The sequence below is a fragment of the Callorhinchus milii genome, unplaced genomic scaffold (assembly GCF_018977255.1).
Source record: "Callorhinchus milii isolate IMCB2004 unplaced genomic scaffold, IMCB_Cmil_1.0 Scaffold7, whole genome shotgun sequence".
Taxonomy (NCBI): Eukaryota; Metazoa; Chordata; class Chondrichthyes; order Chimaeriformes; family Callorhinchidae; genus Callorhinchus; species Callorhinchus milii.
In genome coordinates this window covers 6,274,866-6,298,713 of record NW_024704748.1, presented here as the reverse complement: position 1 = coordinate 6,298,713, position 23,848 = coordinate 6,274,866, and the positions used below count along the sequence as shown (strand labels likewise).

At 44.0% G+C, this 23,848-nt stretch overlaps 2 protein-coding genes across 2 annotated transcripts in view; one reads left to right on the top strand and one right to left on the bottom strand.

The window, feature by feature from the left end:
• The window catches only part of wdfy4 (WDFY family member 4), a 105,471-nt gene that overhangs the window by 60,748 nt on the left and 20,875 nt on the right, over positions 1-23,848 (top strand). Inside the window, exons 45-52 of the mRNA XM_042336809.1 lie at positions 479-642; positions 5,253-5,401; positions 6,034-6,154; positions 6,629-6,714; positions 7,332-7,391; positions 22,342-22,393; positions 23,395-23,514; positions 23,659-23,773. Of these exons, the coding sequence (XP_042192743.1) occupies positions 479-642; positions 5,253-5,401; positions 6,034-6,154; positions 6,629-6,714; positions 7,332-7,391; positions 22,342-22,393; positions 23,395-23,514; positions 23,659-23,773 (867 nt within the window). The remainder of the gene's footprint in view (positions 1-478; positions 643-5,252; positions 5,402-6,033; positions 6,155-6,628; positions 6,715-7,331; positions 7,392-22,341; positions 22,394-23,394; positions 23,515-23,658; positions 23,774-23,848) is intronic.
• On the bottom strand, positions 10,597-18,643 carry LOC103185854 (leucine-rich repeat-containing protein 18). The gene is made up of 2 exons (XM_007904578.1): positions 18,331-18,643; positions 10,597-11,474 (listed from the first exon to the last, which is right to left on the bottom strand). The coding sequence occupies exon 2, from the start codon at positions 11,468-11,470 to the stop codon at positions 10,700-10,702; it is 771 nt and encodes a 256-aa protein (XP_007902769.1). The 5' UTR covers positions 11,471-11,474; positions 18,331-18,643; the 3' UTR covers positions 10,597-10,699.

Sequence of the window (23,848 nt, the reverse complement as noted above, 5' to 3'; positions counted from 1 at the left end):
AGGTGAGCCGAAAGGCTTTCTTCAATCTTGTGATCAGAATGAGATCTTGTGATCTGACAATTCCAGGTTCAAATACTCACATTTTAAAGAGACAGCCAGACATCAGGAAAGTACTTTCTCTTTAAAGGACTCCCCACCATCTGCTTTTGCCATCAGCTTGCTAGGGATGAAGTTAATTTCACTGAGTGATGGTGACCTAGGGGATATGATGGCCCAAGTCACTATACCTGAGGATGTATTGATTTACAAAGCAATTTGAGAGGTCTGGTCGTAATAAGGCGTTGTAAGAATGAAAGGTTAGGGAGTCAGCCTGCCTCAGTTGGTAGCACTCTTGCCTCTGAGTCAGAAGTTTGTAGGTTCAAATCTGACGTCAGGCACTGAACTCACACAGTTGTGGGGGTGAGCTGAATTGTCGGAGGTGTCTATACTTTCTGTGGAATAAAACCTCAAATAAATCTTTTACATTGAACTTTGCCAGGATACAGCATGAATCTAATAGAAGAAAATATCGATGAAAGAGGAATAGATTGCAACGAGCTAACCTTTTTCCCAGCCCTGATCGACAGTCTTCAGTCTGAGGAATTCTTCGAGCAGTGTAAAGAGAGGCAAATTATTCTCCAGCTTTTAGACGAGAGAGAGAAGGTAAGGAACACCTTTAGGGGTTAAAAATGTAATAGGTGATGTGCTGATTATCACATCTTCGATACTCAGACAACAACAACTTGCATTTATATTTATATAGCGCCCCGTGGCCCTTTTCGCAAAGAAAAGGGAGTTTTGCCAGTGTGGTTTTCCCACTTTTTCTGAGACATTGCTGTGCGCAAATTGGCAACTGCAATTGCTTTCACAATACACAGTCATTACACTTCACGGTGAAATTTGGTGAAGTGTTTTGAGATGTCCTCTGAGCATGATAAGGCGTTATAGCAAATGAAAGGATTATAGAACTTGGGACATTGCTCTGTGTCGGGAATAACTGGCTTGATTCAAAGTTTTATTGTTGGGTTGAGACGGTGGCTGGTTAAGATCCAGCCCAATCTGAGGTCTCCAAGTGTTGTCCCTCGAGCTGCCTGCACCAAATACTCTCCAAAATTAGACAAAGCAGGGTGCATCGCTTCAGGGAAATGGGTTCCCACATGTGTCAGACACTCGGCTGACCATAAAATATAATGAACCCATTTTCCTCCGATCTGTTCTGACACTAAAACCCTCAGGTTGCCCGGTTATTTGCAGCCTCCAAACCTCAGCCACCCAAGTTGCAAAGCTGAACATGCTGTGTTCAAAGTCTTTCCTTTCCGCAAACCGTGGGGTCTTGACTCCTGAGATGCCAAGAAAAAGCTGTGTGTGTGTTTTATGCCAGTGCAACTGACTTACCTGAAACATAATTACGCTGCATCTTATAATGCCCATGTGGTAATACCCCTGGCACTGTTAAGTAAATTATGTCAGTTCATATAATAACCAATAATGAAATTTTAAACTGTTCCCTTTCTTTACTGGATTACCTTTCATTCATTAATCATTGTTATGATAATATTGTCAACGTGGCAGATGAAGTCTTTATGCAAACTCTAATTTATGACGCTCGTTGCTCCGAGGAAGAGTACAGCGGGAAAAACAATCTCCAAAGGAGGACTGTTGATGGAGATTTCAACCGTGCATGTTTTACAGCATCGTTACAAAGGCTTCAAATGTTGTACCCTCACCGTGTGCCAGTCTTGGTAGTACTCTCGCTTCTGTTTCCACCTCCTCGCTCCCTCCCTTTCCTCCCCTCACCCTGACCATTTCCCCCCTGCTCGGGTCCTGACCCAACTGTACAGCGCCTTGGGACGTCCTCCCGACGTGAAAGGCGCTCTATAAATGGAATCTTGTTGTTGTTGTTGTTGTTTCAGAAGGTTGTGCGTTCAAGCCCCATGTGGGGACTTGGAATTTGTATACTCTAAGCCGACTCTCTAATGTAGTCGGTGTGTGTGTGTGGGAGGAAGGTTGCATTGTTGGAGTCTCATCATTTGGATAAACTGTCTGCTCAGGTAGATGTTAAAGATCCAACCGCACTATTCAAAAAGAGAAGGGAGTTTCTTACCAGGGTCCCGGCCAGCAATCCCCCAAATAAAAAAAAAGGGTTATTAGTTTCATTGTTATGCACAATTTGGCTGCTGAGTTCACCTACAAAGCAATCACAAACAGTCAATGCACTTTACAGGGTTTCCTGTGAAGCACTCTGGGGCATCCTGTAAGGACTTTAAGGAGTCCTGTAGCTTAGTGGTTAGAGCACTCGCCTTGCAAGTGAGAGACCTGGGTTCGATTCCCAGCAGGGTGAAACCAAACCTTGGGCAAGTTTCTTTACTCCACAGACCTAATAACAATACCTCAAGAAAAAAAACTAATAAAATTGGTCACTTCAATCCACAACTGTTTGTGGGACACTGCTGTGCGCAATTGGCTGCCGTGTTTTGCCCACAAATATACAGTCAATTCACTTTACAATATATTCTGTGAAGCTCTTTGAGACATCCAGAAGACGTGAAAAGCGCTACATCGAATGCAAGGATTATTATTATTATCCTCCTGACTTGAAAGATGCTATACCAAATTAAAGGATTATTATTAGTAGTAGCAGTATTGTTATGAATCTTGACACCAATTGAATAGTTTCATTCTGTCCGATTCATACTAAAGAACGAAAATGTGTTCTGTGTTCACCCACTAATGTTTCAAAAGGCTTATTAGATTGCCTCTTCCTCGTGCCCAATTTTTCAGTCGGTCACATTCAAGAGGAAGACAGGAGGAATGTGTATTGATAATAACAATTCTTGCATTTGATGCAGCACCCTTCACACCATGAGGACCCTTCAAAGTGCTTCACAGGATTTACTGTAATGTGCAGCGATTGTGTATTTTGTATTCTGGAGAGGATGGGATCAAACAAAAGAGGCTTTTTCTACTATTGCTCATCTGAATCTTGCTGTAACTTGTCAACCAAGGGATTCACAAACTGAATAATTTTCATAGTTTCCAAAGCAAGTTGTTCAAGTGAGTTTCAGAGGGAATTGGGATGGGAATTGAGGGTTTCGTTGGAGGAGCAAATGGCAACAATAATGCAGTGGGTCAAGTTGATACCTATTATTAGTTAGCTTCACCCCAAACATATACAGTGAATTCACTTTACAGTTCTGAATTCTGTGACAATTCCATTCTGTGAAGTGTTTTGAAATGTCTCAATGACGTGATAAGGCAAACGCAAGGATATCAAATGCAAGGATTATTGTTAGCGGAGTTGCAATTTCTATCAGTCCCTCCAGATTATCATGAGGATAGAACTCAGCCAAGATTCCTGCTTCTCAATATACCCACCATATCCTCCTGTCTGATCGTGTGTGTGTGTGTATATATATGGGGGCGGGGTGTGGAGGGCATGAGGTGTGCATTGGTCTTGGTTCCTAATGGTCACACGATCGGCTGAGGAGTACAGAGAGGTCTGAACAGAGGAACCTCGAAACTCGTATTAAGCAGAACAATCAAACATTAGTTATGCTTCACTGATCTGCCCGCCACTAGCTGTGTGCTTTGTAAGCGCTATGTTCCTGGAGGCCGTTCCTGTTTGATTCATATTAATTGTCCTCCGCTACCAGCAAGCTACCCAACACATATGGTTGCTGTTTGTAAGTCAAGGGGGAATTTTCTGCATCTGCTACGGTTGATCTGAAAAGGAGCAGGTGCCGCTAGGTGCTTGCAAGTGAAGTGGATAATATCATTCATGCTGGTTAATTGTGCCCCGCTCGTGTTTAAATAGATTTCTCTCGTTCAAACCATAGTCACACCTTAAATAACCAAGGCACGCGTTAGCATTTTGGCATAAGCATAGAAAGGGCCGCTTTTATGAATCCAGTACGATTGTTTTTTTGGGGGGTCGGCCGGGTGTTTGACACATGCATAAATAGTATAAATATTAATAATCCTTATGTTTGATATAGCACCTTTCACGCCAAGAGTATGTCTGAAAGTGATTCACTGTAAAGTAGAGCGACTTTGTGCATATTGCCGCCAAACACAGGGGCTAATTTGTGTACAGCAACGTCCCACAAGCAGCCATGAAGCGAATGAGTCATTTTATCTGGAGGATTGTTAGCCAGAGCACTGCCTTCGCTTTAAAACTGGTGGCACCAACTGAGGTCCTGTCTGCCTTAAGCAGGCAGGACCTCGGTGGAGTGTCTGATCCGAATGATGACATTGGGACAATTCAACGCTGTGTTAAAGTGCCGGTCTGGGAGTTCAAAGTCCTGTTGCGGGCAAGAGTCACAGCCTTCTGCCTCAGAGGTTAGACCCAGGCTGACAGCTCCTGCTGTGCTGCTTGAGTTATCAGATCCCTCTGTCATGTCGAGCCCTGTACCTTGCACCCCCCCCACCCTGCATTGGTCAGTTTATTCCAGGTAGATTGCCGAGGTGAGGCTGGTTTCACTCAGGGCTGAGGTAGCAAGAGTCCAGGGTGGGTCACAAGGGGCTATTGTTTTGCGGCAGAATTTAATTGGCTGCAGTGAAGCCATCTGGGGGTTCCATGGGTTACATCGCTCAGACCCTGTTGCACAGCACTAACCTCCTGGTCTTGTTTGTCTCATCCCTCTGGAGGGAATTGACTTTGTGCCAAGCGTTTAACATGTTCAGCTACACAGCCCTCGTGACACTTCTCTACGTAGGTACCTTTAAGCTCCCCCCACCCGACACGCTACCCTGCCTGAAGGGCGCTGTATAAATGCAAGTAGTCATTCTTGTATCTTCTGCCCGGGCCTAGGCTAAACAGCTAGCTGAAAGTTAAAGAACGATAGCTTTTTAAGAAAGGAATATATTCGCTAGTCGAAGCCAGTTGTGCTAAGTCAGTTTGCAGTTATCAAAGCTAAGTCCGGAATAAAGAACTTGGCTCCTTAAGTTCATGATTTTTTTAAATATAAAAATTGCACTTCCAAGTGTTTATGCAGTTTATAGTTTGGTTTGATGTTTACCCTATCACCTGCGCCTAATACAACAACAACAAATTGCATTTATATAGCGCCTTTCACATCGGGAAGACGTCCCAAGGTGCTGAATTTGGATCTTTAACGTCCGTGCAAATGCAAGTTGTCATTGAAACCAGGTATTGCGAATAACAAACACCTTATTTTCAATCCCCGAGTTTGAGAAAACAAGCGCCTTACTGGAGCCCTTAATCGCTGGTGTGATGGAACATGACTTTACTCTTCACCTATCCTCTTTGGTAGGTCAACATGAAATGTTCCCTGATCGTTGTGGAAAGCCAGTCTCTGGTGGAAGGTGTCCTGCTCTTTGGTCGAGATCATTTCTACGTCGGCGAGAATTTCACACTTTCAACATCGGGCGACTTGTACTGCGTCAATCATCATCCATCGAGGTACTTCCAGGAGCTTTCAAGCCAGAAATGTTTAGGACTAAATAACCAAAACAGCTGTGTGAGGGCTGAGAGCAGTGGTGCCCAACCCGTGGCCCGCGGGCCGGATGTGGCCTGCTGAACCAGCCCAGGCGAGTCCGTTCCAAATCAATGTAGCCGTCGAGCGGCGTTGCCATAATACTCAGTCAAGAAAATTCATTTGGTTGTCCGACCAAAACGGTTAGCCACCACTGGCCTAGAGGCTCGTGTATGCCAATTTATGAGGGTTCCAGCGTGACGTGAACTCACCGATGAAATATTCAAAGCATCACTAAATGGTAACGAACAATAACATATGGAATAACCCCTACATTTGACATTGCGCCTTTCACGTCAGGAGGACGTCTCAAAGCTCCTCACGGGGATTCACTGTAAAGTGTACGGACTGTATCGCAACATCCCACAAACAGCACAATTGGAAACTCCCTTCGGTTTTTTAAGATCTTCAACATGAAAAGGCAGATGGGACCTCGATTTATTATAAGTAGCAACTGTATCACTAATGAACTGACCCCCAATGCACTCTCTTGAAATCAAATGCTTGTTTTTAGGAAATCAATATCCTGTTGTTGTTTTCCTTTTTTTTGCACTTTCAGCGTTGACGATTCCTACATTTATGACATGTGCAAGAAGGAAATGAATGGGGCGATTCCAAAGTGTTCCAGGTATCCGTACGGAGACGTTATGGAAATCCGCAATCTGCGTTTCCTTCTTCAGGTACGTGGAGTGACACCGCTGGACATAAGGAGAGGATGTCTAAGGACATTTAGCCACTTAGTTACTCACTTGGTAAAGCCACTAACTTCTGTGAAGTACAGCCAGGCATCCAGATTCAATCTTCCAGTCCGCGCGAGCTTTGTCAGCTAATCAGAATCCTGTAACTAGTGGTTAGCTCGTTCGACTTGCAAGTGAGAGTGCGCAGGTTCGATTCCCGGGCAGGGGGAAAACTTAGGCAAGTTTACGTACTCCACAAGCCTCTATTTACCTAGCAGTAAGTAGGAATCAGTCGATTGGTCGATCGCTTTTCGGAGCTAATATTCCCTCCAAAAATAATCCCTCAAAAACTGTTTGTGAGACACTGCTGTGTGCAGTTGGCAGCCGCATTTCGCTCACAAAATACACAGGCTCACTTTACAGCTCTTTGCTGCTCGATCTTGCTGCACAGTTTACCTGTCCATTCTTATCTTCCAGGACATTGCGCTTGAAATCATTTTGAAGAATGGTTTTTCAAAGCTTCTCGTATTCCATAAGAAAGATCGAAAAAAGGCCTTTAAAAAGTAAGTACCAGCCTCCACCCACACCACCCCCGCAGGTCAACCCCCACGCCACCCCCCGCAGGTCAAGCAGAACACCCACTGGGCAGGGGAATATTCTCCTCTGAGCAACTTCTAGTTAGAACCATCAATATTGCAAGCACAGGAGCCCACTCACTCACCATACCTGTGCTGTCTCTCAGAAAGAGCTCTCTGCTCAATCCCGTTCTCCTGCAATTTCACCAAACCCTTTCCTATTTCCCCTATTCAGCTATTTAATTCCCACTTGAAAACTAAAACTGGATTCTGTCTTAACCATGGTCGTAGGTAGGTCATTCCATGTCCTTAGAGCCCTAACAACAAAGCCATCTCTCTTAATTTCCTCCTTTTGCTCCATTAGCAATGACCTTAAATCTGCACCCTCCAGTTTCTGATTCCTATGAGTATTATCAAATACCCGTCATAATGTTCTAAAATCCCCCTCGCCTCGGGTTGGCTCTCAACCTGCTCATGGAAAGCAGACCCAGTTCCTCCAGTCTTTCCTTGTGGGTGCAACCGTTCCTTCCTGGTATCACCACAGCCAATCTTTTGGATTTAAACAAAGCTTAGTTGGTGTTTTTTCAAACGTTTCTTCCCTTCAGGTTTAGCCACGCGATGCCATCGTTGAAAAAGGGGTTAAAGGAATCCACAAAGACTGTTAGGTGAGTTAGTTACAGTTTGATCCGATTTGACCATTGTCTGTAGAGTAGAATATCTTCGCACAAATGTTAATGAGCACAGTTCGAAAGCAGATTTGTCTCACAAAGCGAGTCAGTGAAGGCATGAGACAAGAGAGCGAGAGATGGTTAGACTCTTGGTAAATGTGGATTGTAAGGGCTACAGTGAAAAAGGCAGGAAAATTATATTAAAGTGTTGCCTAAAGCTTTTTGGCCGAGCTGGTTTGATGGACCGAATGACATACTCCTGTTCTTAAAGTGTAAGAATTAAATTAAAGAGGGAATACAGAGTAACTCCTCTTTGTGATAATATTATCAAGGAGCACATCTCAATTTTGCCCATCAGCGTTCTGGAGGCATTAAAACCAAGCTCCTGTCTTCCTGTTCCTGTAGTCAGAAGCGTGTTAAAGATCCCAGAGGATGATTGTTTAAGAAGAGGTTCTCCTCTGTGCCATGTTCCACACTTATTCAACCTCAGTGAAAAAAAGCAGATAAAAATGTGGGCCATTCGTCTCATTGCTGGTGCAGATTAGCTGCCGGCCTTGATCACGACTCTTGGCAGTGACTCTTATTGTGAGCTGGTTGGAGTTGTTTTAAGATAAGGCACTTTACCGAACGGAAATGCTGGGCAACAAATACAACACATAATACGTGCAATTTTGCATTGTAACTTTTATCTTTGACCCTTTAACAATGTACCTTTAACAATGTACTTCGCCTTGAGCAATGTACCCTTACCATTATCAATGTACTTTCCCTTTACCAATGTACTATTGATATATTGGTTAGTTTGTAGTTTGAGGTTCTAGAGGGGGAGGAGTCTTTCTGGAAGTGAGTTACACACAACTTGCTGACTTGTTGGAACCTCGCATCAATTTAGATTGCATCGGAGGGAGAGGCAGCGAGTCGGCATGACACAGGAGTGGATTCGAAGGAATTGCTGCCTTTGAAACCCAGGGGGTTTAAAAGGCAGCGATTTGCATTAGAATCAAATGCAAGCAGGAACACCATGCAGTGAAGGGTGGAAACAAACACTCAGAAAGGGACGTGTTCACATTCAAGTTTCATTTTTAATTGATTCTCATTACAGCCCTACGTAACCCAATGCCACAAGATGCAATCGGATTTACTTATCTGGTGGCATTTAGTAGAAAGGTAGTGACAAACATACCCCTTGCTGGTGGTAGAATGAGTCAGTCTTGTTAAATAAGGGTTAAATCCAGCACCGTTGGTTTATCATGAACCGTGATGTGGGCAGTCATTCTGAAATAAGCCATATGTTGCATATCTTCAATGGATTATTCTGAAAATCACTAATTATGACACCAATGCCAAGAAACTTCAATGTCCTCCGTCCGTAATTCACCCAGCGTTGCTTGCAGGATTATTTTGTCTTAAAAATTACCGTCTCCCAAATTACGACTGATTTTAGTCATTTTCCTGGGTTCAAAGAGATTTCCTTTTCTCCAGTCATTTCATATGTGTCAGCCTGCTCAATTGGTAGTACTCCTACCTCAGAGTCAAAAGGTTATGGGTTTGAGTTCCACGTTGTGACTTTGAACTCGCAGTCCAGGATGGCACTCCAATGCAGTGCTAGGGGAGCGCTACACTTGTTGGAGATGTTGTCCTTTGATGAGACGTTAAACCGAGGCCCTGTCTGCCTGGTTAGGTGATTGTTAATGATTAAAGATTGTTAAAGAAAAAAGAAAGGAGTTTCTCCCGGTGTCCTGGCTATTAATCCCTCAAATAAAAAATTGTTGATTCACTTCATGGCTGTTTGTGGGACATTGTTGTGTGCAAATTGGCTGCCACAGTCACCTACAAAAAGAAACAGTTATTACATTGTACTGCGAAGCACTTTGATACATGCATCAAATACAAGGATTATTATAGTAGTATTATTTCTTGATGGTTTAGCTGTTTGGAGAATATTTGTAATTATCTCAACCGCTCTGAGATACTGTCAGAAATATTTAAAATATTGAGGCATTAATTGACATAACTTGGGAGCAAAATCAGAGAAGCCCTTTGTTCCACAATCAATGTGAAAGCTCAGCATCCTGAGTTAGGTGATCGCTAAAAGTAACTAACCTCAGTGTCTTCTGATTAGATGACGGAAAATCAATCAATTCACTGTTCAATCCTCATCTAATGTTGCTCCACCACCTCTACTCAAATGTGTTGACGTCAGATGAGGATAAGATGTGCTGCACAACCCCCCCACCCCCAAAAGCTACAGCCGAAAAGCTTGCCAACACTTACTATCAATGCTAACACATGAATAATATCTACCTGCATGACGATACAGTAATAGTCGTGCAAGTCATATCAGTTGGGACCACACTATTTAATATGACTTGCGCAAAGTACGAATTAGAGGCAAACTTGCGTTATGTCATATAAATTCCGATCGAATCAATAATCTACATTGCGGATGCGTGATTCAATGCATTCAGGACTTAATTTCCCGTGATTCAGTGTGATAGCTGCATAACAAGTTAGGAGATGATTTGCTTTATAAAATGCGGCCCTTACAAAATAAATCAAAGTGTTTTCTGGTAGGAAACTGAATGGGACTCAGGTGCATGTACGACTGAGGTGATTATACGATTTATGAAGATAAGACTTATGCAAGTTTTACTGTATTTGCTGGCTTCTTTTTAGTCAGCCATTATTTGACATACAGAAAAATATATCATTATGCTTAGAGTATCCAAGACAAGCTGACAGTTCCAGATATGTAAGCCACATGGAAATTTCCCCGTGTCTGGAATGGAATGCAAACTCTCTCCCTGTAGGGACAGATTGACAGATAGATGGACGGACTGACACATGCATGAGACAGATGAATAGATGTGTGTGTGCATGAGACAGACAATAGGCTCAAGCTCAACCTAAGCAAGTTGGCAGATATTTGGGATTGATTGATATTAGCGAGTTAAGGCATATAGAGAACGAAGAAGGAAATAAGTAAGCTAACGAGTTAAATGTTTTGCCCTGATCCAATGAACAGAATTGGGTCAGTGGGTTGTATGTATAGTCTTGTTCCTGTGGTTAGAGGCTGGGTATGGATGTGCATGGGATGGGAAATTATAAAGGCCTGTGAGCGAGTGAGGAAGAGGAAAAGTAGCCAGCAATCGCTCACTCTGAGCCGTACCCTAAAAGACAAGCTCATCGGGACAGATTGGAGCAAGTTGACATTGCAGCTTTATTTCACGTAAACCTGGCCAGTTTCCAAGCCCAGCTCCAGAATTCCTCAACAGAGGGCACTGCCCAACCCTCTGAAAAAGAATTCATGTTCTCCAAGACTCCTGTTCTTCTTTGGCCACAGAATTGGGTGTTATGAGGCCTGAAAAATCAGGATCCTCCTTGAGATCGGTCATGTTCTTCACCTTGGTCCACTTCTCTCTCTCGTGCTGAGCCTTGCGGAGGCAGTTGCGGCAGAGGTTCTCCTTGTGAGCGAGGTACAGGTAGTCGAGCCGGTTTATGGTGTCGATGGGCTTGTCCTCTTCCTTGGGCGTGCTGTACGGGTTCCGCAGGCCGTTGAGCTTCTTCAGCTTGGGCAGGGTGAGGATTTTGTCAGGCACCATTGAGATATTGTTGTCGAAGAGCCCCAGCTCGTACAGCTCCTTCAGGGTCCCGATGGACGTTGGCAGGATGTCCACCGAATTCAGCCCGAGGTTGAGGATGCGCAGGTTCTTGAGATGGCCCAGCTCGATGGGTAAGCTGTCCGCGGTTAGCTTGTTGTTGCAGAGGTTGAGATAGAAGAGGTTTTCCAGCTGGCCGATGGATTCGGGAATTTTATCGATCTTGTTGGTGTGAAGGTCCAGCCAGCGAAGCTTTTCGAATTTCTCGATGTACTCGGGGATCTTCTTGATCTGGTTCCTGCTCAGGTCGATCTCTTCGATGTCGGTCAGTTTCAGGATACACCGAGGAAACGTTACGATGCCCATGTTGCTCAGGACCAAGCGTCGCTTGCCGTCGAATGTGATCTTCATTGAGTTTTTGGCCATCTTCAGGGTCACCTTTTTCCCCTTGGGGCCTTTACTCTTTCCCTTGGCCATTTTCCTAATTTAGAATAAGGGAGTGGGGTCGGTTTCGGTGGGTGGGGTTGAGGGATTAGTAGGGGGGGGGGAAGAAAAGAAAAACAGCCTTGAGTTAAAATGATTCTCACGCACAGGGCTTCATGAGCCCATCATCGTTGGCCTCGCAAGGCTCCGCTGCCCCCCAGCAGATCAACTTTAGTATCCCTATCCTCGCCTTCAAACCCTCCACTGTATTGCCTCAGCCTCCTCCTCTGCCCACTCTCTCTGCTCTTCTAACTCTAGGCTGCTTCATGCCTCAATGCACCACCATCGCCAGGCGAGCTTCCAGCTACCCTGGCCTCGCTCCCTCGAGTGAAATCCTACACCTCTCTTCCTCCTTCTCTGCTTTCCGAACCTATCTAAAAGCCCATGTCTTTGAAATATGCTGCTACCTCCCACCCTACCCCCTACCTCCCACCCTACCCCCTACCTCCCACCCTACCCCCTACCTCCCACCCTAACCCCTACCTCCCACCCTACCCCCTACCTCCCACCTTAGCCCCTACCTCCCACCTTAGCCCCTACCTCCCACCTTAGCCCCTACCTCCCACCTTAGCCCCTACCTCCCACCTTTGCCCCTACCTCCCACCTTACTCCCTATTTTTCAAGCACTCCGAGATGCAACCTCACGTGAAGGGTGGCTATATAATTACAAGTTGTTGTGGTAGTGATGCCTCCCACCTCACCCCCTATCTATCTCCTACCTTAATCCCTATCTCCCAACCATTTTGGCCTCCCACTCTGTCTCTGTCACGTCCTCTCTCCTTCAATCCCTCAGCCTTGTCCCCTCCTTCCCCATCGAAGGAATGAAGGAAGGATGGAAGAAAAAGCGAGGAAGGAAGAAGCCAGAGGAAAGTGCTGTTTCCTCCAGTGCTGGAGAGATATTCACATGGTTTTGAGCAGGGGAGAGGAGGGGGCAAGAGGGAAGCAAAATCTGCTTGTATCCTCGTTGCTTGTGTCTCGTGGCTAACAACTTTTAATGTGATTTAGCAAAAATAAATGACCAGGAGTAGCTGAGAGCCAGTGGGAGGCTGGAAGACGTTCTGGCTGGCTTCTCTGTAGCTGCTTATATGCTACAGCACTTAATTGTGCTAAAGCCAGATCACGACTGTGATGAATGATTGTTTAGGAAGCAATATGGGTTTTGCTCGTACACACCTTTCCATTAAAAAGGCTTCATTACAAGGCCTTCAGGGGCTTTGGCTACTCATTAATCATATTCAACCATGTGCAGGGGAATGTGAGATAATAACTAATGCATCCCAGCTAATTTCAATTATCTGGCTCGGAGAGAGAGAGAGAAAACGATCAAAAAAGCAGCTATAATAGAGTCCACTTAATCCATCCATAAAAATCTATCAAAAAACCCGCTTGCAGTCTTTTGTGATGTTTGTAATTTGTTTTGGACTAGAGATGGAGTTGTATGGTTGAAAAGTCTATTAATGTTAGGACTTCTTTGTGCTCTCTCTCACTTTCTCACTCTCTGAAAACCTAGTTTTTTTTAACAGCGCCTCATCAGGCCAATTAAAAACGCTTCAAAGCGCTGCGCATTGCAATTGCTGTCGAGTGTAGTGACTGTTTTTGTAGGCTCTGCTGAGCAGCCATTTTTCCCATCACAAGACCCCGCAAACAATCAATCGTCAGGGAGTTGGTTAGCAAAGACATTGAGGGAAACTCTCTTCTCTTTTCAAATAGGGTCATGGGATCTTCAACCACCACAACTTGAATTTATATAGCGCTTTTCACGCTGGACTAGTGACTCATGGTAGAGGGTCGGCCTAGTCTTCAAGTTCAAGTGCTGATAGAGGGCTTGAATCTCCAGCCTTCTGACCAAAGGCAATTAAGCGTGTTGGCAGCTGAGCTTACTTAGCTGGCGTGTACCAACTTCTGCCGTAGTTAAAGAGATGTGTTTTTATTGTAGAGGTTAGTGTCAGCAGAAGGGATTTTGAATCCTATTTTTTTTCTGGACTGACACGTGCAGAAATCCGTCACCATGCTTAAGAATGCAAGTTCCACATACGCATTCCACTTACGCATGAAAATTTCCCTGCGTGTGGAATGGAACGTGCACTCTCTCCCTGGAGGGACGGACCCTGCTTACTTTAATTCCGGAGAATATCGGATGCAAGCTGGCGAGAGCCAAGACCCACATAGGGTAGCTGCTGGAGTTTAACCCCACAGCTTGCCTGCTTGTAAAAATAAGTACTTTCGGGTGTCAGTTGGCTCAGCAGCTAGGACACTTGCCTCTGAGTAAAAAGATTAGGCGTTCAAGTCCCACAAGGCTTTGAACTCGCATAATTTAGGCTGATTCTCTAATACAGAGCTGGGGAAGGGCTGCATTGTCGGAGGTGCCTTTCTTCGTATGAACCAATGGCCACCTCTTCAGGTGGATGTTAAAGATGCCAACGCACTATTCGAAAAGAGAAGGGAGTCGCTTCCAGTGTCCTGCTCAACAATGCGCCAAATTAAAATTGCCACTCATTTCGTGGCTGTTTGTGGGCACTTGCCCATGTGCAAATTGGCTGCCGGGTTCACCTACAAAATGTACAGTCACTACACTTCACAGTAAAATCGTTTACTGTGAAGCGCTTCGAGAAGACTTCCCAATGTGACATGGGCGTGATATCGAACGCGAGGATTTTTTTTATTTCACACTTATTCTTGGTGCAATCTTCCTTCCCATCCATCACAGCCATATCATTACCTTTTTGGCTCATCTACCTTGCTCTCCTGTTGCCTCTTTAATTTTTTTTACAAAACCCCTGTCTCTTCTCTCTAGCTATCGCTGTTGAAGTCTTCATTCCTCTCCCTCCCTGTTCCCCATTTTCTTCCTTTACTCAAAATATCTTTCTCTCTCACAAAATATACAGCCAATTCACTTTACAATATGTTCTGTGAAGCTCTTTGACACGTCTCAACGACAATGATAAGGCGCTATATCAAATGCGAGGATAATTATTATATATATAATCGTAACATAGGTGGGATTTTTCAAAACTAACTTTGCAGATTTGTCTTCGATTTCCCCCCACAAAACATATACACATTTTCTATATTGTTTTGCCCACCTATCGATCTATTAGCCAAGCTCTTGCTCTGACTTTGTCCAACTTCTCGACCCCCACTCCCAGCTCCCGGACTAAGATCTGTCCTGATAGCTTTTAATTGCCTTTGCTTTTCCTTGTTGCTGCTGCCAGATTAATGCAGTGTACTGGAAGCCTGCGGGCCATCACATTAACCAGACACACATCTCCCTATATGCTCGCTCTACACTGCGTGCTTATTGCTACAATAGCGGTGGGCTTGTCATATTAACATCACAATTTTTCAAATCAGGCGCCCGTGCTGGTTAAAACCAGGTTGAATTGAAGTTTTTTTTTAATAAAAGGACACTTAGGCATGTGTGTGCAGCAAAAAGGCACTATTACTCCTGGCATTATATGTTGCTCATCTTTTGTGTGGTTGTTTGTGCTGATCCGTGGGTGGGTGATATTGCACAACTCAGTTACCCCAGGATACAATCGCATTATTGTATGAAATTCACAGAGTCCGGCTGCAAACTGTAAAGCTGATGGAATATTACAGGATAATTCCTCCACTGTGCCGTTCATGCTCTCCTGAGGCTGCAAAGTGGTGCAAGTACCGGTTGAAGGGGTAGAAGGGGGGGGGGGAATCCAAAGTATGGGTTTATTTTATCTTAAGGAGCACAAGTAAATATATATATAAAATTGTTTTGTTCCTTCTGACGAATTCTACTATTTAAAATTTACATCTGTACCTGTTGGGGATTTGATGGTTTTGTTCCGTTGCCCCTTCCTAGCCAGATATTTTTGAAAATTGTGTGTGTGTGAGAGAGAGAGAGAGAGGTAGGGGAGGGATCATTTCACTATTTAGTTGGTCAAATATATCCCATTGTGACAGGGGTGAATTCTCCCTTCTTCCTACTGACGCTGTTCTCAATAGACAACCCTGTAAAACCAGGCATGTGGTAATGGACTTGCAGGCTGAGACTATCACTGATAAACCGAGGTCTCATCTGCCTGTTCAGGGGGACATTAAAGATCCCGTGGTAACTATTCGAAAAGAGAAGAGAGTTTCTCCCGGTGTCTTGGCCAACAATCCCTTAAATAGAATTGGCCGTTCACTTCATGGCTGTTTGTGGGACATTGCTGTGTGCAAATTGGCTGCCGCGCTTGCTCACAAATACACAATCACTCCACTTGGCAGTAAGTTCTTGAAGCGGTTTGGGACGTCCTCCCGACGTAAAAGGCGCCTCTACCAAATGCAAGGATTATTATTATTATTAAGAAAGGTTCAGATGAAGAAGGCCCTTTGGCACATTTGATCTCATCCTTCCAGAATGCCCACCCTACTGCCTCCACTACCCCACGCAGCAGCAAGCCACTCTTAAGTGTGTCCAGCATCCCTGGACTCTTGCTGGCACACACCCTCATAAAGAAATACTTCCTGGTGCTTGCCTTGATATTGCCCTTTGCAATGCTAAACCCTCACGTCGTGCTGTCTCAAGCATCGAAACTAACTTGCGCTATCAACCTGTCGGTCAGTGCGGGTTCACATCGCTTTGAGAAACTCTTTGCAAACGGGCTTCTTGTGAATAGTGCCGACCTGTGGCCAAGGAGGAACAGTGCAGCTGTGATACAAACAGGCAGGTTTTGACTTGCCACAGCATTGAATCTCAAATGTTTTATTTGGGGATTTGTTCTCCACGATTGAATCACCAAGCCCATACCTCCCTCCAAGGTGTGACACTCAATGAGATGTAGCCAGAAATGTGTAGTTGCCTCTGAAGGTGACCCTGACTTACCTGGAAGTGCTGAGCTGAGTGCCTGGGAGATGGGAGCTGCTTGCTTACTTGAAACTGCGAGGGCAAGTGGCTGATATTAATTACTGAGGATGTCAGCAACATAGGCCAGCGACTTCATTGTGACAGCAACACACCAGGTGATATTTCACACCAGGGCCCGGGGCCAGGTTACTATTTAACTCAATATCTCTACATGTCTTTAAATTGTTTGAATTCAGTGACAGACTTTAGATGTGGCTGAACCATATAGGCTCTGGCAATGTAACTTTTTTTAAGTGGTTTTAGAATTTGTCCCTGATTTATAATGGCTGTTTGTGAGATGTTGCTGTCTGCAAATTGGCTGCCGAGTTTACCTTCCCCTACCAAACAAACCACACAATCACTAAACTTTACAATATAATATTGCGAAGCGCTTTGAGACGTCCTCCTGACATGAAAGGCGCATTAAAAAATGCAAGGACACCAGGAGAAACTCTCTTCTTTTTGATTAGTGCAATGGGATCTTTGATGTCCATATGAACGGGCAAACAAACAGGACTTTGGTTTAACATCTAATCCGAAGGGCAGTATCTCCAATAGTGTAGCACTTCCCAAATACTGCATTGGGTGTCAGCCTGGACTGTGATCTCAAAGTCCCAACTTGGGGCTTGAACCCACGACTCAGCCAGCGTGCTGCCAACTTGGCCAGGCTGACATATTTGTCCAAACCCCTCAATCCAAGTGTGTCTCAAATAAGATTCAGAGCTTTAAAGGGAACACAAAAGTCTCCATTCGACAAAGCAGAGTTGCAAAGCGACATGAAATGCAAACAAATCTTTCGTTGGATGAATTGTGAGTGGAACTAGAACTGGAGATCGGTGGATCTTTTGGTTCTGATGCGTTCCAGGAAATATGGCCTGTGAGAATGTTTAAAACTATTCACGTTCAGTGCCAATCAAAGCTTTCGTTCTAAATACAGTTCAGGGATCCATTTAAAGTGTCATTAGCTCTTTCCACTCTGCCTTTCCCTAGCTAGTCCACAGGGTAAACTCTCAACACACAAATGAGCTCCACTTATTTTCATTCTTTTTGATGCTGCCTTATCAAATAGAATTTACAATGTGAGCTCATTAATAATAATAATGATTTGCGTTTGATTTGGCGCCTTTCACTCGGGAGATGTCTCATAGTGCACGCAGATATCATATAGGGGTGGAAAGGAAAAGACGATATGTGATGTGCAGCAGATACTGGGACCTTCTGCACTTGGATGTACCTCATTCAATAGTCAGCCAAAGTAACATGTTTTTTTGGGCGGATGTCCTGTTATCTCTTGGCACAACAGTGTGTAATATTACTATTATGGAAGGTTGGTGCAATTTACTTGTTAACAGTAGTGGTAAGAATTGTTGCATTTGATGCAATGCCCCTTATTATGTCATCGAACATCTCAAAGCCCTTCACAGGATTTGCTACGAAGTGTAGTGACTATATTTATAGGTGAATGCGGTAACCAGCTTGCACACGGCAATGTCCCACGTACAGCTATAAATTTTATTTGGGGATTGTTGCCCAAGACACCTGGAGAAACTCCCTTCTCTTTTCCAATAGCTCCAGGAGATCTTTAACGTTTACCTGTACAAGCAGGACCTTGGTTTAACATGACACCCGAAAGTCGGCACTCCCAACAATGCGGCCCACGGACAGCACTGTACTGAAGTGTGAGCCGAGACTGTGAACTCAAAGTCCTAACGTGGGGCTTAAACCCACAACCTTCTGGCTCCAACGTCTGAGACGTTATCCTGTGTGAAGGGCGTTATGTAAATGCTAGTCGTCGTTATTGAAGTGATCAATTGATCGATCCTAGTTTAGTCTGCGTTCGGAGCAAGGTATAACCGAGGGAGTGAAAGAGAAGAAACGTAGAGGGGAGTAAGATGAGATTTAAAACTTGATCTAGTTCAGGTGATTTAGAACTGAACAGGAATACAGGTTTTTTTTTGCAAGTAAAAGTACTGGATGAATATTGTATCCTTACCAGCGGTCAGTTTCGCGGCGGTGTGTGGAATAGGGTTCAGAACTCTTCGGCTGCTCAGTCAACACAGGCACAACCTCCCAAATCCTGGTCTTTTCCAGTCCTGCATGCTCCTTAAATGTCTGGCACTTCAAATAATGGATCAAATCTCTAGCACTTGTAAACGGAAACTAGGGAGCACGCATCTATTACTTATAAAGTCCCACGTCCACAGACGTAATGAGCGAGGTACATCTCTGAAGTGGGAGAAGTCGGAAACGTTTACACAAGACTCACACACACACACACACACACACGTTGCAGGCAGCTCAGCTTTCTGTCCACTTCTTGTTCGATCAGGGTTGCTAAGCAGCGGAGGCCTTCGGGCCCTAGTGATAATTAGCATATTGTTTAGCCATGGTCGACAAACAGCATTCAGTCCCCAAGAAGACTTTGAACTGCTTTTCAATAGTCCTTGCATTTGATACAGCGCCTTTCACATCGACAAGAAGTCGCAAGGCACTTGAAGGGGTACACTATACAGTGCAGTGACTGTAATTTTGTAGGTGAACGCATCAAGTGGTTTGCGCACAGCAATGTCCCACAAACACCATGGAGCGATTGACCAATTTTATCTGGGGGATTTGTCAGCCAGGACACTGGGAGAGAGAAAGTCCTTTCCCTTTTCGAACAGTATCAGAGGATCTGCAACATCCGCCTGACAGTCAGACGGGGACCTCGGTTTAACATGTCGGGCACTGGTTGCGACTGTGGACAGTAAAATCATGTAATGTTATAATAATCCTTGCATTTGATATAGCGCCTTATCACGTCATCGACATCTCAAAGCGTTTGACAGATTATATTGTAAAGTGAATTGGTTGTGCATTTTGTGGGCGAAACGCGGAAGCCAATTGCGCACAGCAGTGTCCCACAAGCAGTCGTGGATTGATGTACAGTAACACTTTGAAAACCGTCTTATTGCTGGGGCACAAGGCAAATAGCACGACATCGGATCGTGAACCCATTTTTTCTCTCGAAGGTGGTGGGGGAGGGGGAGATTATCCTGATGCCCCTAAATAAGTGCTTGTGATGATCTGATCGAGTTGGTCAGTTGGGAGTGGGTGGTAGAAACGGCCCTTTTATCGCCTGACTGCTTGTCCACGCATTAACCTTTGATCTCAGGAACTGTTGTTTGTCAGCCCTCAGCTGGTTGTTATGGTGTGACTAATGCAGCAAGCCTTGACCGAAATAACGTCGTTCAGTCAAACTAAATGGAATGAGCCCCACTCTTTACCCGAAGCCATGATGTGTGCCAATGAGCAGGGAACATGCTTTAACTTGCAGCCGAGGAAGTTATTTAGCCAGTGATTTGGTTTCCACGCACTAAACCTTGGCAACGTCTGAAAGAGTGCAATGCTCCAGTAATTCCTGCCCAGGGTAGGGAGCGCTCAGGAACATTGCTGGAGCGGTCCAAATACCACTCCGTATGCATTACACAGCATCATCTACTGTGTACAAATCAGCCTTAATCAGAGGTCAATCTCACACCAGGAATCCTGATGAAATATTTGTTGTTGAAAGTGGCTTTATAAATCCTTCCACTTGATCGCTCCTTTCACGTCAAGAGGATGCCTCAAATCGCTTCACAGGATTTACTGTAAAATGCAATATTTTTTGTAGGCAAATGAGGCAGCCGGTTTGCACTCAGCAATATCCCACAAACAGCCGTGAAGTGAAAGGACCAATTATACCTGAGTGCAGTTGGCCAGGACACAGGGAGAAAAGTCCTCCTCTTTTCCTGTAGTGCCATGGAACCTTAAATGTCCACCTGAACAAACAGACTGGACTGAACAGTTTAATGAAGCACGGTGCCTCTGACAATGTAGTGCTCCCTGTATTGGAGTGTCATCAGCGACTACGTGAGGTTAAAGTCTCAATGTGGAACTTGAACCCACAACCTTCTGACTCAAAAGCAAGAATGCTACCAACTGAAAGCCGGGCTGATGCTCTTTTCTAAAGGGAGTGAATTTATTGGCCATTTCTATTTGCCTTTTATCCATGCACGTAGTAAAACAATGCTTCCAGCTAATTCCAGATTATACAACCCATTCAGACCATCTGACCCTTTAAACCATCAAGCATTCTGCAATATGCATTTCATCTTCAGACCTTTAGACTTGCAGGATGTATTGCAGAATGTCTCCGTAGCAATAACTCTCCCCACCAAACAGAAATAAGCTCAGCGTGGAGAAACATGAGAATTATCACACTGTTGTAATGCCTGAGCCCTTTAATAGGTTAGATTAAAAACAGTGTGAATCTAGGTTCCCTTTCCTGTGGACTTTAATTATTCAAAGGCGGCTTTGTCACTCAAAAGGAGATGCTTATGGAATTGAGATTCTAGGAGCCAAAATGAACTACTGTGTGTTTTGAGAGGCTCTGCTTTAACTGCCCACAACCTCCAATATGTGCTGCCCTACCTAATGCGCGTTCTGTCAGTTTCTCTACGTTAATAAGCAGCTCGGAGTAACAATTTTAATGGAGCCTTTGCCTTCCGTAGGGTTTGATACCATGAGCCAGACTCTGCACACGGTTCTCCATTCCCCCTGGGTACCCTTACCACCTAAGCTCGTAATCTTGTTTTTTTAATAACCTGCCGGTTTGGGTGGTTTAAATTGAGAATAACGCCATATATATATATTATATAAAATCAAATTATTAAATGTTTGTTTGAGTTTTGTTTTCTTTTAAGTTTTCCAGCTGGATATGGAGGTCGGTGTGCGCGTGCGAGGGGAGGTTATTTGTCAAGAATAAAAATTGAGTAGACTTGGATAGGCAGTGTTATCATGTCTTCAGTGAAATGAATGGGGAACTCACTGCGTGTTGAGCGATCATGAACACACACGCACACACACAAATCTTGTGAAGTTCTTTGATGCCTCTCGACAATGTGATAAGACACCATATCAAATGTGAGGGTTATTATTATTTAACACCCCACTGCAGAGTTCTGGAGCGTTCATTCAGCGGTGTAGGATTCAAATGCCATATTGAGTCATGGTCCATCACAGATCACACGGCAGTGCATTGATACATTACACCTGATCTATCCCATATTTTGCATCTGATGCTAATACCGTTTAACGATCTTGACCTGCATGAGTTACGAGGAGAGGAGGAGACAGTAGAGAAGAGAATGGCTGTCTTTTGTGTTTAACTGGAACCACTCCGTTTGAGTAATATATCAGAACTCTTGTTTATAAAGACAGTGAAAAAGATTGTGTTTTAGCAATCAGAGTACATTAATCCCCTCATACGGGATAAAATTCTAGCCTGACAGAGCGAAACCTTAGGCAAGTTTCTTTACTCCACACGACTCTGTTTACCCAGCAGTAAGTAGGAATCTGGTATGTTAGTCGATTGGCAGATCACTATCCGGGGATAATAATTCCCTGAAAAAAATTATAATAATAATTTGGTCACTCAATCCACAACTGTTGCTGTGAGCAATTGGCTGCCACGTTTTGCTCACAAAATATGGTCAATTCACTTTACAGTACATTCTGTGAAGTGCTTTGAGACCTCTTGACAACATGATAAGGCGCTATGTCAAATGCAAGGATTATTATATTATTATTCTAAAGTGGCATTTCAGAGTGCACAGAATTTGGCCAATTCTTAAATACAGCCTTCATTCTTAAAGCTTGTTTTTGTAAAGTTCTGTAAAACCTATAGAAAGTCGGTTTCAAAACTAAGACTAAATTCAACAATTTGCCAGATCTTGGACACTGAAAGATTGCCTTAATTGAATAATTCTCGACCCAGATGGAAGCATTTTAGAGCATCCAGGATTTGGCAAGTTCTTAAAGACTTTGAAGTCTTTGTAAAACGTTGTGAGTTATTTCAACAAACCACAGAAAACGGACTTCAAAGTTAAGACTGGAGAACTCAACAATTTGACAAATTCAGCATTTTGGCTCTTTTGCTATGTTGATTGAAAATATTACCATTTTATTTTCTTTCCCTTTACAGTGGATCTCTGAATCCCATGGTGGGAAACAAAGGAATTACCCAGAAATGGCAGGTAAGAGGTCAATATTTCACAGTTACCACAAGAGATTTTCAGATAAAAAAGGCCCTCCGACTCACTTGATCCCAGAATACCCACCTACCCTCCTCTCAGTTGGAAGCACTCTCGCCTTTGAGTCAAAAGGTTGTGAGTTCAAACCCCTCTTTGAGACTCACACAATTCAGAGCTGACACTACAGTGCTGTACTGGGAGAGCACTGCATTGGAAAGGTGCTGTCCTCCAGATGAAATATTAAACCAAGCTCCCGTCTAACCTGTTTGGGTGATGTTAAAAACCTTATGGCACTATTGGAAAAGAGAAGGGAGTTTCTCCCAGTGTCCTGTCTAACAACAACAACAAGATTCCATTTATAGAGCGCCTTTCACGTCGGGAGGACGTCCCAAGGCGCTAACAATCCCCCAGATAAAAAAAATTGTCTGTCACATTCGCCTACAAATTAACACCGTTTACAGTAAAATCCTGTGCACAATTTACATAAAATCCATGCATGATATCAAAATCAAGGATTGTCATTATTATTAGTATTTTAAGGTGTTTCAATAAAATTGGTCATTCATTTCATGGCTGTTTATGGGATATTGCTGTGCGCAATTGTGATGCTGTGTTTGCCAGTCACTCCATTTCACAATAACTCCTGTGAAGTGCTTTGAGAATAAGGTGCTATATCAAATGCAAGAGCTATTATTATTATTTTAGTGTGTTTAGCCTCACCGTCACATTGCTGTTGTGTCCTTACATGTGAAATTCACCGTTTGTTATATTGTCAGCAGCAAAGGATCCAACCCATAGAGACTGATCTTTGCTACCAGTGTCTCACAACAATAATTATTATTATTATAATCCTTGCGTTTGATATAGCACCTTATTACGTTACCGAGACGTCTCAAAGCACAGCACAGGATTTTACTGTGAAGTGACCTGACTGTGAGTGAAAGCAGCAACTAATTTGTGTACAGCGCAACCTTAAAATTGCTCTTTAAATTTGTGTGCAACAGAAACGGGAGATCAACAATTTCCAGTACCTCATGCATCTCAACACTTTGGCTGGCCGGACGTACAATGATCTTATGCAGTACCCCATCTTTCCCTGGATTATCGCAGATTACATCTCGGAGGTAAGGGATCAGTGGGGAAAAACTCCCACCCGCGTCTAGATTTACTCCCAAGTGAGTGGCTTGCAGAGCCTACGCTTCCAGGCCGATGACCTGGTAAGGCGCTCGATCATATACAAGGATGATTGTTATTTGTTTATGTTCCAGGTCTTGGATCTGTCAAACCCAAGGACATTTCGAGACCTTTCGAAGCCGATGGGCGCCCAAACCGAGGAAAGAAAGGCAAAGTTTATCAAGCGCTACCACGAGGTGGATCATGATGGTGAGTCTCTGCAGCTCAAATACCGGAGACTATAAGACGCTGGCGTGGGTAAAGGACACAGGCTTTATCCATGCC

Bases quoted from the DNA above. Each gene is read 5' to 3' on its own strand.
- LOC103185854 (XM_007904578.1), bottom strand. From the start codon at position 11,470: ATGGCCAAGGGAAAGAGTAAAGGCCCCAAGGGGAAAAAGGTGACCCTG.